A 17,996-nucleotide genomic window follows, 5' to 3' on the forward strand; every position below is an offset into this window, starting at 1 on the left:
CTCCGTAGGTTAAAATGAGGGGAGTTGTCAGAGCTAAGCCTGAAGGGGAACTACCATGGAGGGGTCAGCATTTGGGAGACACACTTGCCTTGCTGCCATTCACGCATCCATCATTCAACAAATATTTATGGTGCAGCCGCTATGGGTACGGCACCATCCCCAGGTGTTAGGGGACAGCAGTGAACAAAGCAGATGAAAATACCTGTCCTCCTGGAGGACGATCCAGCATCCTCCTGCAGGATGTGCTCCAGCATCTCTGGAGAAACAGATCCTGAGCCAAATAGCAGGAACCTTCACAGACTGTCACTGGGTGGGGCTGAGGTGGAGCAAGGCGAGAAGGGACGGAGCAAGGAAATAAGTTGTTAGCACCACCCCGTGCCAGGCACTGTATATACACACACATACATCATATACTTATACATGTAGGTACATGCATATACACATACGTATACGTGTTTTACTTACATATACGTATAGCTATACTTATACATGTATGTACTTTCATATACGTATACACTTATACATACATCGATACTTACACATATACATACTTACACATACGTACACGTATACTTATATATACATCATATACTTATCCGTGTTCGTACTTACGTATACATATACACATATGTGTACATACTTACGTGTATACAAATATAGATGACTTGAGCACTGGACTGTGCCAGGCACTGTGCTAAGCACTTTATATCCATAACTCAGTTAATGTTCATAACGTCTAGGCAAGGTAGAAACTGTTATTTGCCCCATTTTCCAGGTGAGGAAACAGAGGTATGAGTGAGCAGGTCACACAGCTAGCAAGAGCGGGGGCTGAGATGCCGCACTTGACTCTGGTACTGGATCCCAACCACCCCCCCCCAGCCTCGAGCGAGGCACAGGTTCCTGAGCTGTAGCTGGCTTCCCTGGGAGCCCCCTGCATCCCCCAGCTCCCTGGGATGTAACCAGCAGAGCTGTCTCCACAGGAAAGATGAGTCCAAGGAACCGATCGTGGAGGTGCGAACTGAGGAGGAGCGGACCCCAAACCACGATGGAGGGAAACACACAGAGCCCAACGAGACCACGCCGCTGACGGAGCCCGAGTACGTGGGCGGGTCGGGCTGCCACCTCCTCGGCAGAGTCTCACAGCCACCACATCACCCTACGCACAGCTCCATGCTTCCCACCCACGGCTCCCCGCCGAGCATGGCAGGCCAGGATTCTGGAGTGCTGGGCCAGGAACGCCTGACCCCACTCTCTCCCTAGAGAGGAGGCATTCTTGATTCTACCTGGGTGGCTGTGGATGCCTTAAAGGCTCCATGCATACATGGGATCCCTAGACCCTGTGCCCAGGTCACACACACATTCTGGAAATGGCTTACAGAGACAAAACTTCATTGAGAGAGGCTGAGCTTAGCAGATTCTGTTTAGGGTTTCCAAGAATTCTAGGGTTTTCTGCCTTCTTCCTAAAAGGGCAAGGGAAGCTCGGGCCCTGGTAAAAGCTCCCTAGTTCTCCTGGTCTCAGAAGCCTTGGGGACCCTCGGTCAGAAGCCACATCCTGCTGTGATGGTAATGACCACGTGGGTATCGTGGGTCCTGTGGGTTTGAAGGAAATGGAGTTGAATGGAAGCACAAAATCTCTGGACCACCCACAGCCCTGAGGGATCACGCAGAACCCTCTTCGTCTCCGGGGCAGGTGGGCCCAATTCCCCAGGGACCTATGTATGATGCCTGCGGTGGTGGACGCTGAGCTCCAGCTGGCCTCTCCCTGAGTCGAGATGCAGGCAGGGGTCCGAAAGGGCCGCCAGGACTGTAGGGAAGGGAGCCCCGTGCAGATCGGGAGGGGAGTCAGCAGGGAGGAAGGCGACAGGCCCTGTTAGACTGCCGAGTTCTCTGTTGTCTCCTGTGTCCTCTTCTGCCCGCCTGGGCGTGTGCTTCCTCTCGCGTCCTCCTCTCTCTGTGGGCCTGTGTCCATGCCTGTGCGTCCCCGCATGCCAGCCCCCGGCCCCCGCCTTGGCCTCCGCCCTTCCCGGCTTCTCTGTCCGTCTCAGCTTCATCGTCTATCTCTTCTACTTCCTGTCCTCCCCACAGGCTACCTGCTGACACCACAGCCACTGTGGAGGACATGCTGCCTTCTGTCACCACCGTCACCGCTAACTCTGACACTATCACCGAAACCTTTGCCACTGCTCAGAACAGCCCCACCAGTGAGACCACCACCCTCACCTCCAGTATCGCCCCCCTGGCCACGGCCACCCCTGATTCAAACTCTGTGCCCGCCGGCCAGGCCACCCCTTCCAAGGGGCCCGGCGTCGCCGCCACCTCCCCGCCCCCAGCCTCAGCCCCCAAGGTCGCCCCCCTCGTTGACCTGAGCGACACCCCGACCTCAGCCCCCGCCGCCAGCAGCCTGTCCTCTAACGTCCTGGCAAACCAGGGGGGTGTGCTCAGCCCCAGCGCCCCTGCCAGTGCGGGCGAGGCCCCCAAGGCCCCTCCGGCCAGCAAGCCGGTCCCCCCCCCAGCCGGGGCAGCCGGTCCCCTAGCAGTGGCACCGACGACCCCCACCCCAGAAGCCCCCCAGGCCAAGCAGGAGGCTCCCGGCACCAAAGGTCCGGACCCTGAGCCCACCCAGCCCGGCGCCGCGAAGAGCCCGGCCGAGGCAGCCAGGGCCCTCGCCAGCCCGAAGAGCGAGGCGGCCTCCATCAGCACCACAAACCCTGCCCAGGGCGAGGACTTTAAAATGGACGAAGGGAACTTCAAGACCCCAGATATTGACCTTGCAAAGGATGTTTTTGCAGCCCTGGGCTCTCCTGCTCCCGCGGCTGGGGCCAGTGGACAAGCCCCTGAGCTTGCTCCTTCCACTGCCGACGGCTCTGTTCCTCCTGCACCAGCCAAGACCGAGTACGGCCTCTCTCTGTCCATTGTCGTCGGGTGGTGTCCCGTGGTGGTGGTGTGCGTTTGTGCCGTGTCCTCCCTGTTAGATGTGTCTTCAGCCTACTCCAGAGCTTCTCGGAGGCGACTGTCAGCCAGGGGCTGGGCCAAGGCAGAGAGCGGGGACAGGCAGCAGGCCCGGCAGGCAGCCGCCTGCTGACTAATTAGGCCACGTTAATTAGGTTTTATCATTATCGTCCTAGCAGTGGCGTCTGTGGTCCCTGGAGGAGCCTTTGCATTCGGGCCACTGATGAGCATAGCTTGGGAAGTGAGCTAAGGAGGTCAAGGTGCCCTGATCGGCGACCCTGGGGCCCACAGACAGTGTGTCATCCAGGGCAACGCCGAGTCCCCACCAGAATGGCATGGGTATTTGGGAAGTAAAGAGGCAGACCCTGAGGCTCGTGTGGGGAGAGGATCTGTGTGGTCCAGAAGGCCCCGTCACACTCCACCCGACACACCTACCCACCCACCCTTGCTTCTCCTGCCCTTGAGGGACTGGGAGGATGCAGAGCTGCCAAGCACTGAATGACTGCTGGGTCTTCCAGGTTCAAGGCCAGGTCCTTCAGCTTACAGGTTTCTTCAGTGTGAGGCCACAATGCAGGGGCATCAGCTGGGGCTGGGGTCTGAGTCTGCTCTGGTGCGTCCTTAAGCCAGATTCTCACTCTTGGGACTGATAGAGGCAGAGGCAGACAGAGGTTTTTATAGAGGCTCCTGTGGCTGCTCCCAGATAAGCAGAGGTGCTGCCCCCAAGAGCAGCAAGGGGATCCTCACCAGGAGCCCCGAATCTGTCAGAAAATAAAAGGACAGCCCCGCCCACTCAACCCCACTCAGCTCCCCTGCAGCCCGGCAGCCCACTCTGGCCTCCCACCAGACTCCCATGGAAAGCTGCCTCAGTAACAAAGAGCATTTTCTTACCGTGCCCTGGCAAGCCATAGAGGCACCGCCAGGAAAGGCAGAGCACAGAGGGGTGGGGGTGAGGCCAGGCAAGCACAGGTGGTTTGCAGAAGGCCCCCTGGAATCAGTACCAGGGAGCCCAACATACATGGTTTATACCAAGCTGGGCTGCTGCAGCCATGCAGGGTGAGGAAAAGGCTGCGCCTGCACCACCCCAGGTAAAGCTGGAGCCCCTGGCATCAGATTAGGGCTGGAAGGGCCCCTTCCGCTGATTCAGTGGCTCTCCACTTTGGCTGCAAGTTAGAACCACTTGGGTGCTTTTAAAAGTCACCACATTCAGACCAATTCAATCAGGATTTCTGGGGACACGGCCCAGGCATCAGTGATTTTTAGAGACTCCAGGTGATCCTGACGTGCAGCTGAGTTTGGAGACCAGTGCTCTCACTGGAGCCCCCTTTGAGGAACTGGCCAGAGGGTGCGTTACTGCAGACCGTGGTCTCAGTGCTGTTTTCCCGATTCTCCGCAGGAAGGGTCCTGTAGAAGCAAAGCCGGAGTGCCAGGAGACAGAAACGAAGCCAGCGCCAGCCGAAGTCAAGACGGTCCCCAACGATGCCACACAAACAAAGGAGAACGAGAGCAAAGCATGATGGGTGACGAAACACCAGCAAAGATCAAAATAAAAAGTGACACAACAGCTTCACCAGAGCATCTCCAATATCTCATACACACACACACACACACACACACACACACACACACACATCTCATTCCTCTAGTGTCTTTTGCCTTTAAAAAAAAAAAACTAAGCAGATCAACGTGGGATCTCCTTTTTGTAGATTTATAGAAAGGGTTCCTTTGTTGCGCACTCACTTGTAAGAAAATGAGACAAAAAGGTGAAACCCACAGCCAAACTAGGACTCTCCGTTCCCTGAAACCATTTAAAAATCAAACAAAAGGACCCCAAATTAAGAATCTAGGAAGCTCAGAAAAATAAAAAATCTAGGTTCAGGAAGACCGCACTTGGCGTTGCCCAACTGGCACAGACCAGGTTCAGAGAAATACTTCCAGACACTAAGACTAACCGAATGAACAAAGTCCAAGTTTATTTTTATACTTTCAGTCGAGTTTGAACTCTGTAAAACCTCATAAATAAGTTATAATTTCTGTTCACTTTGTATTTGTTCAGTATGCAAAGTGTGTCGCCCTTTCTAGCTGAATTCAATTCCCACATAGACTCTTGTTTTGTAGGAAGAATGCCAAATTGCAGCTTCTGGGGGTAGATCTCAATTTGCAGTATTCGGATTTCTTTTCCTTTCCTTTTCTTTTTCCTTCTTTTTTTTTTACCTTTCTGCCAACTTTGCTTTCCAGTGTTTACAAGTTGACAAATGTTTGACTTCAGTTGTGTTTCAATGTCCATGTAAAATAGCTGCCTTTTTTTTAAGTTACAAGTACTGCTTAGGGGTGTAGGATCATCACAGGACAGCTTCACGAAATCTGATTGTTTACAGTGGCTCTTCCCCCCTTTCTGATTTGAAATTTTTGCCTGTGTGCGACTCAGGTGAAAATCCATCTCGTTCTGGAATGGTTTTGCTTTCGGGTTTTCAGTTCTTTTTTGTTTCCTAGGGGGTTAGACCACTTCTGATTAGCTACCACCTGCCTGTATCTGTGAAAAGGATCTGCTCCCCAGGCATCCCTGTCCTTCCTTTTGAAGGACTCTTAGGCTTTGTTGAATGAAGCAGAGAAGATTGTATAGTTGGGGCTGGTCTTGGTGAACACACATTTTTACCCCAAACATCCCCTTTTTTGTAGAAAGCCAAATAAAATATATACATACGATTTCCTTTTGAGCCCAGAATCTAGATTTGAGCGGAAGAGCATGTGTGCTTCAGGGAATTAGTGTCTTTTTTTGGAAGTCTGTTGAAGTAAAATAACATCGGCCTTCTGTTCATTTAGGCAGCATTTGTAGAAACAAAAGAGAGAAAAAAAAAAAAACCAACCTGCTGTCTGGAGTCATAACACAACTTTCCTGGATTGGAAACCAAGTGGGGGAAAGAAAAATACAGAAACTTTAAGGGGGATGGGAGGGGGGAGAAGGGAAAAGCCAGCCCTTTGTATAGAAATTTTGCTTTTTTTTCCTCATTCTACTTTAGAACTGCAAGCTTGTGCACTGTGGATGCGTGAATATTTTAGTGTGAAACGTGTTTTTGTCATAGTATTGAAATAAAACTTCAACATAGTCTGGTTGTGGAAGGTATAGCAGATAGTTCAGAAAAAAATATTCAGGAAACAAAAATAAATCTTAAAAGGAATTGAAGCCTTTAAACAAAGAAAATGAAGTAAAAGCGATTGTGGTAATGAAGATGATGCTAAGTCAACAGAAATCAGCACTCTGCAGGTACCTTTCGCAAGGTACAAAACAGCAAGAGGTTAGAGTAGCAAGACTTCCCCTGAGTCTGTTCTGTGGGCCACACTCCCCAGTGTTCTGACACTTCTGCAGACTAATCAGTGGCGCTATGCTAGATAATCATAATCAAACTGTGAAAAATAATGGTCTTGTCATTTGCTCAATGTGGGGTTATTTTGCATTTTCTCAGCTCCTGGGGATGGAAATGGAGGATCCCAGTCTACACAGCTCTGGCCCTTTGATGTTAGGGCTTGCACAAATCTATGGTTCGAATGCACAGGCCCTCAGGAACAAGTCAGGTGAAGACAGTTGTTAGAGCACACAGAGTACACAGCAGATGGGAGCTCCTGGGCGTCTGAGACAGACGGGGAGGACCCAGTGGGGAGTGGTAGGCTCTTCCGGTTCCCCAGGTTGTCAGTGGAATCAGTTCCTCATCTTGTGATGTTAATGGCTTTGACTACCTAGGCCAAGCCCACACTATACCTCGTCAAGACTGTGCATCTCACTCCAAGGGGTTGTGGTCAAATAAACTGATTTTGGGTTCCGGTGGTTAGGAAGAGAAAGAGGTATGGTCAACCCTCAGATAACCTGGCCCAGGGCAGCTGACTCCCCTGCCCACTCCCTAAACCCTGGCTCTGCCATTGGCTGGAACCCAAAACTCTGCCAACCTTTTGTTTTGCCTCTCTCCCATCGTACATAGATTTGTCTCTGCATGCGTGAGCTTTCTTTTCTTTAAAAAAAAGAAAAAGAAACAGAGCAATGCTTTCTTTAAAATCAAAGAGGGAGTCACTTTATTTTCAAGACGTTCTATCTTTTATGTTAAAGGATAAAAGCTTATAGTTTTCCTTTTTTGAATTTTTTGAAGGAGGGATCACTCTACCGGTTTCCAGTGGCTATGTGTCTATATGTGTATGTGCCATACATACGTATTCACATAAATACCGGCATGGCCAGGTTCTGCTGGAGGGGCACTCAAGTGCCATGCACGGGGCCTCGGAACCCTGAAGGGCCGTAGTATATATAGTGCAGCTTTGAAGTGGAACGCTACTTTCACACTTTTCTATGGAGCCTTCCAAGTCCCAGGTTTTCACTGTAGGCTGTCTGTCTGGATGGTGGTTATCAGATATCCATTAACATCTCTACCCAGCATTCCCGACTTCGGGGGCCTTCTCTCTTGTTACAAACTTTTTACCAAGTGAAACATCGATACCACCTTTGTTTCCATTCTCACTGGTGTAAATACTGAGTACTAACTGAGAATTTTGACTTTGCATTCTGTCAGAATACTTGTGTTCAATAAAAATTGAAAGAAAAAAAAAAAGCTATTATGGTCCAACTGGGATTTATTTCAAATCCGTGGAAGTCTGGCATGTGAATCAAATGTGGAAATGCCTCTGGTATTTTTTTTTTTTTTACCTCATTTAAACCCAGGGTCTTGAGTTCATGTTGCCTGAATGATAGTTTTTAGTCTTTTCTCTCAGGTTGATAGAGGAGTCCTCGTCGAGAAGGGCCAGGCGTCGGATTCAGAAAGACTGCGTTCAAATCCTGGTTCTGCCACTTCCCTGTTGACCTTGGAAGAGTTACCTAATCTCCTCCAGACTCAGTTTCCTCTTTTGACAAACAGGAAATACCAAGCTGTTAGAGTTGGGGTGCTGGGTAATGAATGAAGCAGCGTATAGGAAAGCCGTGGCACATAGTAGGTGCTCAACGAATGGGAGTACAGCTGTTGCCTCCCTGGTGTGTGATAACATCACACCCACCTGGAATAACGGTGTACACCTGAGCTCCAAGGTGCCAACGCCGAGGTGGATGCCTGAGGCTATTCTAGAATACGTGATCCCCCTCATTACTTTGTCATCCCGCTCAACACGTGGAACCTTAATTCAACTCCTGGGATTTACTGAAACCTCTGATCTAGACAGAGAGTGAAGAAAACTTTGCCTCAGCTTAGAATTCTCTTGCACACGCTGCTGTCTGGCTGTGTTGGGAAGAAGCAGCCAGTAGAGTTAGGATCATCTATTAGACTATGGACTCAGGAGTTCCTGGGGAAGAGACCAGGACGAGGGTAAGGCAAGCAAGGAGCTCAGGGAGCAAAATGTAACTCCTTCTCAGGGCCAACCCTGCACCTGCACGAATCTGAGTGACACCATCTTTCGGGTCTATGGCCCTTGCCCTGGTTTCAGCCTGGGTCAGTGGAGCCTTCTCCTGGGGTGGTATCTGCAGCCACTCCCAGAGTTTGTCCTTTCACCGGCCCTAGGGCCTGTTTAAATGGCACAGAACGACATGCATCTGTGTGACTTCCTGTGCCACAGATTTCCAGCTGCATATGGCGGGGTGAGGGGCTCTAATAGCACATTGCTTTTCAAGATTTGGATAACCCTCTCCATTGATCCATGAGGGCTTGCTTCCAGAGCCTTCCTCCTTCAGGCTAGTCTCCTCTCTGATTCACTAAGTATTTCTTGAGTGTCTCAAGGTGCTCCAAGAGACAGCAGTGAACAAAACACTCTCTGGTGGAATGTTTGTTCAGCGTGGGGCTGAGGATTCTAGACAAGAACCTAGTGCACTGTGGAGTCATTGGGCTGTTCACCTGCATTCCAGCTCTCCCCCCACTTCCCAGCACGTGACAGGGTTACACTTCTCTCTTCACTTACAGTAGATGTGGCCACGTGGCTTGCTTCCCACAAAGATATAAGAGCAGGGGAGTGCATGTCCCTTCTAGGTGGAGCCTTTGAAAGCCAGTGGGTCTCTTCCCCTGCCACAGCAGTCAGCAACACTGCACGTGGTAGAAGTGCCATCACCTGGGCCCAGAGTGAGGGGTGTGAACAGAGGACCCATGATGGGCATAGCATGTGCATGTGGAATCAACCCAGTGAATGTTTTAACAACCAGCTCTCCAGAGAAGGAGGGGAGGGGTGGGTATATAAGTACGGGGTGTGTGGTGTGTGTGTATGTTTATTAGAAACTTTGCTGATATAAAGAATGCAATTTACAAATAGTAAAACAAACTATTTTACACTGAAATGCCATGTACCCAATCAATACAGATGCTTTGGTTCATTTTTGCTGAAGTCTTGTATCCATAATCAACCTATGGCTGCAATTGATGGATGAGCGTACTTCCAACATGAATGTTGCCTGATATATTCATTTATGTTAATAAGTAAGACGAAAGTGACACGATGAAGACCTCTGGGTCAGAACTTCACTCATTCATCAGTGGTGAGCAACCTCTTTGCCAAATCAGGTGTAAGTTTTTGAATACTGCTTCAGTTTTTGCTATTCACGGTGTAATGGCTGCAGACGTGACACACTTTGAAGTTTAATCTGCATCATAAGTATTTTCCCCATCACTTTTTTAAGTCTAGACAAACATACACAGAGAGACACAAAAACAATCAAACCCTGATCTGTAGCTTTACTGATTTCAGAGGTATGTAAATATTCCCAATATGGCTGATTTCTACATGTCATCACTGCATGAGGAGTTAGGTAGAAATGCACAGTAGCACATATTATATATTAGTATTTCCACAATACAAATAAAAAAGACATAGATAACCCCAAGCACAGAGGTCATAATAATATGGAGTAATAATAATAAACTTCATATACATTAATAATAATAGTAAAATGTTGTAAAACAATGGAGATCTGATGTGTTTTGAGTACGTACTGCCCTCATTTTTAATGTTTGTTAATTGGAAGTTTATGTAATTTAACTTTTAATAATGACCGTGCTTAACACTGACTTAAATTTCCTGAAAATTTAACAATTGGGTCTTCTGATCCAGTACAAGCTGGCTTCAGCATACCACTGGATAACCCTTTATGTTATAAGCCACTTCACCTTGGGATCTGTTACCATAACGTTATTCAGCCTATCATGGCTAAATCAGGGAGTGGTCAGTCCTATGGACAACAATAAGTCCAGGTGAGGGGGGAGGTCAGAGTAGTCTTCTCTGAAATGATGACATTGGGCAGTGACCTGAAAGAAGTGAGCTACTGAACTATGCAAGTATCTGAACGAAGGTATCTCAGGCAGCGAGAACAGCAAGTGCAAAGGTCCTGAGGTAAGGACTTGCCTGGTGTGTTTGATAAAGAGCAAGGAGGGCAGTGTGGCCAGAGCAGAGAGCAAGGGATGGTGTAGGACAGAGGCTGAAGAGGTAGGAGATAAGTCAGTGGTATCCACAGCTAGATCACATAGGGTCTGTAGACTATAGTTAGAATTTTGGCTTTTTCTTCAACTAAGATGGAAAGCCAATAGCAGAAGACTGACATGACTTTTAAGTTTTAAAATTGTCACTCCGGCTGCTGGGTAGAGAATAGACCACAGCAGGGGAAGAGAGGCAGTCAGGGTACCAGTTAGGAGGCAATGATGTAGATGAGACAAGATGGAGTGTGTGGGGCAAGCTGGATCCAGCGAAAGCAGATAGTGGCCAGATTCTGGCTCTGCTGAAGGTCAAACCGTCAAAAATGGATAACAGATTGGATGTGGATTTGAGAGTGGGGTCAAGGAGGACTTCCAGATTTGGGGGCCGAAACAATTGAAAAGATGGAATTGCCATTGACTCCCTAAAAGGAGTAAAGAAGAAGCAGAGTTTGGGGATGCAGACTCTGGTTCTGGACACTTTAAGTCTGAGATCCATGTGAACACCCTAGTGAAGATTTTGAATAGACTGAAGCTCAAGAGTCTGGAGACACAGGTAGGAGCTGTCAGCACAGAGCTTGGGTTTAAAACCCTGGCACTTGGTGAGGTCACCCAGGAACAAATATAGATGAAGAAGAGGGGAGAACCAAGCATGGAACCCGGAAAAGAAAATTCACAGGCAGCTCTATGTCAAGGAAGAAACTGCATGACTCTTTATCCGGCACTTAGACCAATGGCATGTACGCAGGGGGTCGGCGGAGGGACAAGCTCTCACCGACAAGGTGAAAGACCACCTGATTCCATCTGATTCCAGGCTGCGCCTGCCACGTGCAGTCTCCTGACTACGCCTCTCATATGTCAAAGCCTTGACGTTTGCTCATGCTCTTCCTCTCTCCTGAAGCTCCTCCATCGCCCTGGCTGACTTCAGCGCTTTATGCAGACAGCCCTTCCAACACACAGCTTGACCTCTTCATCTCCATTCCCTGGTCCAGCACGTCAACCACTCATTCCCCAAAATCCAACACTCCTTTGCCTCGAGGTTCTCACTTTGTGTCTCTCTTGTAAAACTCCAGCCCATCTGGCTGCCGGCTCTTTGCTCACCCCTGGACAGCTGGCCGCCTTTGGAGAGAAACCAGGTCATCAGTCACAATAGTTCCAATAGATAAGTCCCTCTCAACTAGACTCTGACACTAGCACTGCTTGACAATCTTACGGATGTTTCTCAACAACTCGTTGATGGGCTACAAAACGTCTTCACTTTCCCCAAACCAGCCCCTCCCTCAGCTACGCCTACCATCTCAGCTTATAGTCTTGCTTCCTTCTCCTAAAGGAAATGTACAGCTGGCAGGAAGGAACAACCTCAATCACCCACACAAAACCTACAACCCCTCTGTCCCCTTCCCCTCCCCCCCACCATCTCTGGGCTCCCGTATGAGGAAGCAGCATTTCCCCTTCCTAAAGGCTATCTCCATCCCTGGGTGCTGGCCCCTCTCTGCGCCTTTCATGGGGTCTTTCTTCATCCATTCAAGATCCATTCAACAAACATCATTGAGCACTGGCCCCAAGGCCATGACTGTTCTAGATGCTGGGGAAACAATGACCCCCCTCTCCTGGAGCTTACACCTAAATAAATATATATCATGAGTCCAGGCTGAGTGCGGTAAGAAATATGCAGTGAGGAAAGGACGCTAGCAGGTCACGAAGGAGGAATGGCTGTTTGATATGGAGGAATCGGCAAAGACTTCTCTGAGGATCTGGCATTAAGCAGAGACCTCAAAACACGAAGCAGCACGTGTTCCATGCACTCAGAGCCTTTCTCAGCTGGCAGGCTTGCGTGGTGGGTCAGACTCTCGAATGAATATGAAATGAAATTTTTTTTCTAACGTTGAACTTAATTTCTCCTTCAATGTGCCATGCCATGGGGTGGTAGAAATGTAACCTCCATCCAACTAAGCCCTCAGCCCTCTCAGTGTTGCTGACACGACCCCTAATCGTGTTCATCTCCAAGCCTATCGCAGTGATTTTCCCTTCATACTCCATGTGCCAGAGTTAGTGGGAAAAATTGTATTTCCTTAATTATGCCAGGCTCTTCCTCACTTACGGGTCCTGGTATGTCCAAGCGTTTCTTACTTTCTCTGGAATCCTCTCCGGCACCCGCAATACCCACTAATCCTTTACTCTTACTTCATCCTCAGGTCTCGGCTTAAATATCTCCTGATCAGGTAAGCCTCTCCTGACACCTGATCCAGGTTGCATTCTCCCCTGTTCGATGTTCTCTCCAGGGCCAGTATACAGCTGGCACTCGTAAGTACAGTTGTATCAGGTTGTTAAAATATTGAAACGCTTCCTCACTGTTGTGAGCAGCTGCTGTCGCCCGCCCCTCACACAGGACCTTTCAGATGCCCCCAAGACCTCACAACCGACAGGGTTGCACCTGACCCTGAAGAGGGTCTTCAGGGTTCTATTCTCGTGCTTTAGCTGGTGTCCATAGCTAACATAACCCCACACTTTTTTTTTTACATTTTTATTGGAGTATAATTGCTTTACAATGGTGTGTGAGTTTCTGCTTTATAACAAAGTGAATCAGTTATACATAAACATCTGTTCCCATATGCCTTCCCTCTTGCGTCTCCCTTCCTCCCACCCTCCCTATCCCACCCCTCCAGGCGGTCACAAAGCACCGAGCTGATCTCCCTGTGCTATGCGGCTGCTTCCCACTATCTATCTACCTTACGTTTGGTAGTGTGTATATGTCCATGTCTCTCTCTCGCTTCTCACACTTTTTTTAATCTCTAATTTAATGCTTCTCTTTCCCTCTGATTCTAAACTTCTCCAGGGAAGGTTCTGTGTCTATCTCATTCACTACTTTATCTTGGTGCCTCATAAAGCACCTGCCACAAAGTAGGAGGTTGGTATTTACCTGCTTTATGAATCATGGAGTGAATGAATGCATGAATGAAGTGAACATATCTATATGGACACAAGCCATGGTTACCTGCCCATGTTCACGTTTATGTGTGTATGTGTGTGTATGTGTTTATGTGAGTGTGTGTGTGTGTGTGTGTGTGTGTGTGTGTGTGTGTAAGTGCAAACAGGGTCTGTACCTGGCCAGGGAAGATGCCTTTGAACTTGAATCACACAGCAGTGCTACTCAGTCTTGAAGAAGTCCACCCTAGGGGCCAGGGAAGTGTCTGGTCACAGGGCTCACATGTGGCTGGAAAGGGTCTTCTCTGCCTGTCCCAGTCCCTGATCACCTTCCTCCAGGCTGGTAACAAAGTCCAGCCAGTGAGCAGCCCCTCCACGATGGAGGCAGGCTGGGAAGACTCGGGTTAGGGGACCATGAAAAGCAAGAACATCGCAGCTGGGTCGACCCCATCCTGTTACTCAAACCCATGGTTATCTGATGGGCAGGACTGACCAAGCTAGCCCAGGAACCTCCTTCTGTGGAGTTGCCTCTAAGGGGAAAATCTCTGTGCTGGGAAGCTGGGAAGAGCAAACAGAAGGCAGGAGAACAGGCTGCTGTGGTCTGTGAAGGCCTCCCGGTCCCCAGGTCCAGGTGCCGGTGTGTTGCCCTGCCGGGGACAGCACCGTGAAGTTGCCTCTTCCTAAGCAGGTGAGCCCAGGTGCTTGGCTGTCAAGCCCAGCCCAGAACAAGGAAACCCACAGGGTCTGTCTGTTTAGGGTGCTTCTTGTCATGATGGCCATCAGCAGCCTGCTGGAAACGCGACAGTGAACATGAGGAAGAAGCTTTGATGAGCTCTTGGGCTGAGAGGGGGTGAAAGTTCTCAGGGATCCAGACTTTGGAGCCCAGGGATCCAGCCCACAAGTCCTGCCATACTCCGTGTCCTAATGCTGAAGGAGGAAAGAAAGTGGGTCCTTAGAGACAAGGAGAGGGTCTCCCACGGGCAGCCACCCCCGTCCCACCCCGCCCAGGCTGGGAGGTCAGTGGCGGCACTTGTCCGCAGCCACACTTGGCCGAGCTCCTCCACCATCCCCTTGGCCAGCCTTCTGGGTCTCCTGAGACACCGTATAAACTGCACATTCCTGGATCCCAGATCCTGAGGCTGCGGGTCTGGGGGGATTCCATTGTAGCTGGCCCTGAGACCGCAGGTGGAGAAAGGCTGGAAGGCGGGTGTCTGGGGACCATCTCGCTTCAACATCCCCGCCGCGGGCGCCTGGCCTGAGGGCCCAGCCCGTCCCGCTAAGGGCAGTGGGGGGGGCTTCTTCAGGAGGCTCTGGGGTACCGCAGGGACAGACAGGAAGGGCTGCCGACACTGTCGGGTGTCTGGAGTCAGCAAGACACTGCCCACGGCTCAGCACACTTCACCACACACACTGGAAGGCAGAGTTAGCATCCCAGCAAGCCAGCCATTTGAGACAAGGAGCAACCAAGATGATGGCATGTCCGAGGAATAGATGTGAACTCCTGCACACTCCCTGAAATCCATCTGCTGAAGCATGTGCTGACAGGATGGGGCTTAGCAGCAGAGCCTGTGTTTTGAAAAAGAAAGAAAAAGAAAAAAAAGATATTGGATTTTTAATTGGCTATAATGTCAGTATGAGAGGTGATGCAGTGTAGACATTCAAGAATACTTGTGATATTGACACTGACTGTTGTATTTATTTTTGCCTCACACTTCTCGAATACTATGTCAGCCGCTGTTCTAATTAAGTTAAACATTTACTGTTAGTCTTTATAATAATTCTATGAAGTAGATATTATTGTTATAAACCCATTTTACAAATGGAGAAACTGAGGCACAGGGAGGTTTCCTAACTTGCCCAAAGTCACACAGCCAGTAAAAAGCAGAGCCAGAATTTGAACCCAGTCATAAGGTACCCATAGCGAGGAACACGTCAGCCAACACTCCACCCGGCCCTGGGCAGACGACACTTGTGGTACAGCTTTCATACCACAAGATCCCACATCACATCCAAGAAGAAGCACAGGCCAGTGGGGTGTGTCTAGGGCAGAACACTGGAGGGGGAAGGAACGCAAATCCACGTCTGAAGAGGAGCATGGGGAGGAGGTGTGTATGTTTCACTTGAGGAAGAAAACCTGGGAGCAAGTGGGAGGGCGTGGGACTGAATACAGGAGAGTTCAAGTGGCTGCCTTCATGTACACGTGGCCCCCATCTCCAGCACAAGGGAGAGTCTCAAGCAGGAGGTTTGAGAAGGGCTGGGGACCCTGAGTTTCCCGGGGAAGCCCAGATGAGCAGGCTAGTCAAACTGGGATGGTGCTGGGACGGGAGCAGTATGGGCTAAGGCTGCCACCAAGTGGCCATCCTGAGAACCACAGGAGGGCCAGCCTTCCCTCCAACCCCGCTGCCCAGACAGAAAACCCCACCTCCCCTGGGGCATGGGAAAGGAACCCTTCTCCTCCCCTCCGCTCCTGAACTGTCTAAACCCACGGACTCTGAAGGAGATAATGACATCCAACATTGGTTTGGTACCCTGAAGTGTGCAACATGCTTTCACACAGCAATAATAATTACATGACAATATTATTGTCATAGTAGCCATCACAACTGAGGGCTTACTATATGTCATAAACTTTAAAATATCATCTCTCGATCCTCACAACAAATCTGTAGCGAACAAGTGTATCTGCCCAGCTGGCTTTCATTTTCCTTCCTTCTCTCAACAGCACCCTTTTTGGCATGGGGGCCGGAGTCACAGGGAGGATTCCCTTCCTGCTCTCAGAACTTTCATTGAAACTACTGGCAAAAAGAAACTCTATTCTCACTGAACCCAGGAGGAAAGGTACCACCTGAGGAGAAAGCTTGCCCGAGATGGAAACCAAAGCACAAGAAGCAGAGCAAATCTCAGTGACATGTGAGCACCCTGGATCCAGCCGTACCTGAAAAAGTCCTGGACTTTTCCAATCCACAAACCAATATATTCCACTTTACTTAAGTCTAAGTAAACATTTTTTTTTACTCTAAACCAAAAGAATTCTATTAATTCATATTTAATAAAAGAAATCAGCATGTGGAAGTAGGGTGTTGTAACAGATCCAAAAATAAGGAATTGTCAAAGCGAGAGAGAGGCATGGACATATATACGCTACCAAACGTAAGGTAGATAGATAGTGGGAAGCAGCCGCAGAGCACAGGGAGATCAGCTCGGTGCTTTGTGACCGCCTGGAGGGGTGGGATGGGGAGGGTGGGGGGGAGGGAGATGCATGAGGGAAGGGATATGGGAACATATGTATATGTATAACTGATTCACTTTGTTATAAAGCAGAAACTAACACACCATTGTAAAGCAATTATACTCTAATAAAGATGTAAAAAAATACGGAATTGTCAAAGGCAAGGTAGTGAGGGACATTTATTCAACTCCATGTGCTACTCTGTTCTAGGTCTTGGATATCAAGTAGGCACCGGGACAGATAAGATCCATGCTCTCCTGAGCTAACTTTCTAGTGGGGAACTCCACAATAAACAAATTAGACAACAGCAGCTGGCAATACATGCCACCCAGAGAATTATAATGGGGTGATGTGACAGAGTAGGACCAGGTGAGAACTTTAGATTAGACCGTCAGAGGATGTCGTGACGGAAATGCTTTCTGTCCACTTGGTTACTATTTCCCAGAACTCCCTTCTATCTATAGTTCCAATTAGAGTTGGCCAAAAGAAGAACTTGTATGCGATTTGAAGGCAGAAGTGATGCAGTGCTCATTGCTTTATTGAGGACTTTTTGCCATCAGCTGCAGGGATGGGCAAACGCAGAGAGGCTGGGCGAGTTCATCACGTCTTTGCTCTCCTCCACTCAAGTCCAGCTGACCTTCGGTGTCCTTCTGGTCAACCACAGCCTCAAGCCCATTGCCAGACACTTGGCTGTAGAATACACAAAGGTAATAGCCTCCCCTTGACCTCTCTATGAACACCTCCTTCACAGACCCACAGACGTGGTGGCTTGTATTAGAGAGGTGGTAGAAGTAATGGAAAGTGAACGGTTTAACATCTGCTCCGGAGGTGGACTTGCCAGGACTTGCTGGTGGAGAGAAAGAGAGGAATCAGGATGACTCCTAGGCTTTTGCCTTAAGCAAGAGGGTGGATGTTTGGGGCCATTTTCTGAGATAGGAGGGAGCATATCTAAGGAAATAAGAGTTCTATTTTGGACATTGTGGTACACTGAAAAAAAAACCAGCCATGATATTTTATTTGATTGAAAAAAATGGCCACCAAAAAATGGCTGCAGATTCTCCCAATCATAATCACAAACTTACATAGAAGTTACAAAGAACTTTCTTTTTACTGTACCATTTGAAGATAAGTTTCTGACCCGTGCCCCATTAGCTGCACGTAGTTTACTTTTTCTGACAATCAAGGACTTTTCCTCCCTTACCTTACCACAATCAAAATAGAAATCAAGAAACGAATATTTATACAATACTACTATTTAATCTGCAGTCTTTATTCAAATTTCCCCAGTTGTTTCAATAATGATCTTTATGGCAAAAAAATAATGATAATTTTGGCGTGTCTACCATTCACTCCAGAAACACACATCTCATTTAGTTTCCTGCTTCTCTAGTCTCCTTCAATCCAGAATATTCAACCTTTATTGTTTGCCATGATCTTGACATTGTTTTAAATATAAATTTATTTACTTATTTATT

The 17,996-nt window shown here is 48.8% G+C and overlaps 1 protein-coding gene across 8 annotated transcripts in view; it reads left to right on the forward strand.

The window, feature by feature from the left end:
* NCAM1 (neural cell adhesion molecule 1) overlaps nucleotides 1-4,980 on the forward strand; it is a 325,922-nt gene extending 320,942 nt beyond the window's left edge. For 5 of the 8 annotated variants that reach the window (XM_082626844.1, XM_082626835.1, XM_082626838.1 and 2 more), the window contains 2 exons: nucleotides 981-1,097; nucleotides 4,343-4,980. In XM_082626844.1, the coding sequence (XP_082482970.1) occupies nucleotides 981-1,097; nucleotides 4,343-4,463 (238 nt within the window). In that variant the 3' untranslated portion in view covers nucleotides 4,464-4,980. Of the gene's footprint in view, nucleotides 1-980; nucleotides 1,098-2,085; nucleotides 2,893-4,342 lie in introns of all 8 variants that reach the window. The other 3 variants (XM_082626842.1, XM_082626843.1, XM_082626840.1) reach the window with 1 other exon arrangement.
* Nucleotides 4,981-17,996: the final 13,016 nt, after the last annotated feature.

The sequence above is a fragment of the Mesoplodon mirus genome (assembly GCF_964341445.2).
Source record: "Mesoplodon mirus genome assembly, chromosome: 7".
NCBI lineage: Eukaryota > Metazoa > Chordata > Mammalia > Artiodactyla > Ziphiidae > Mesoplodon > Mesoplodon mirus.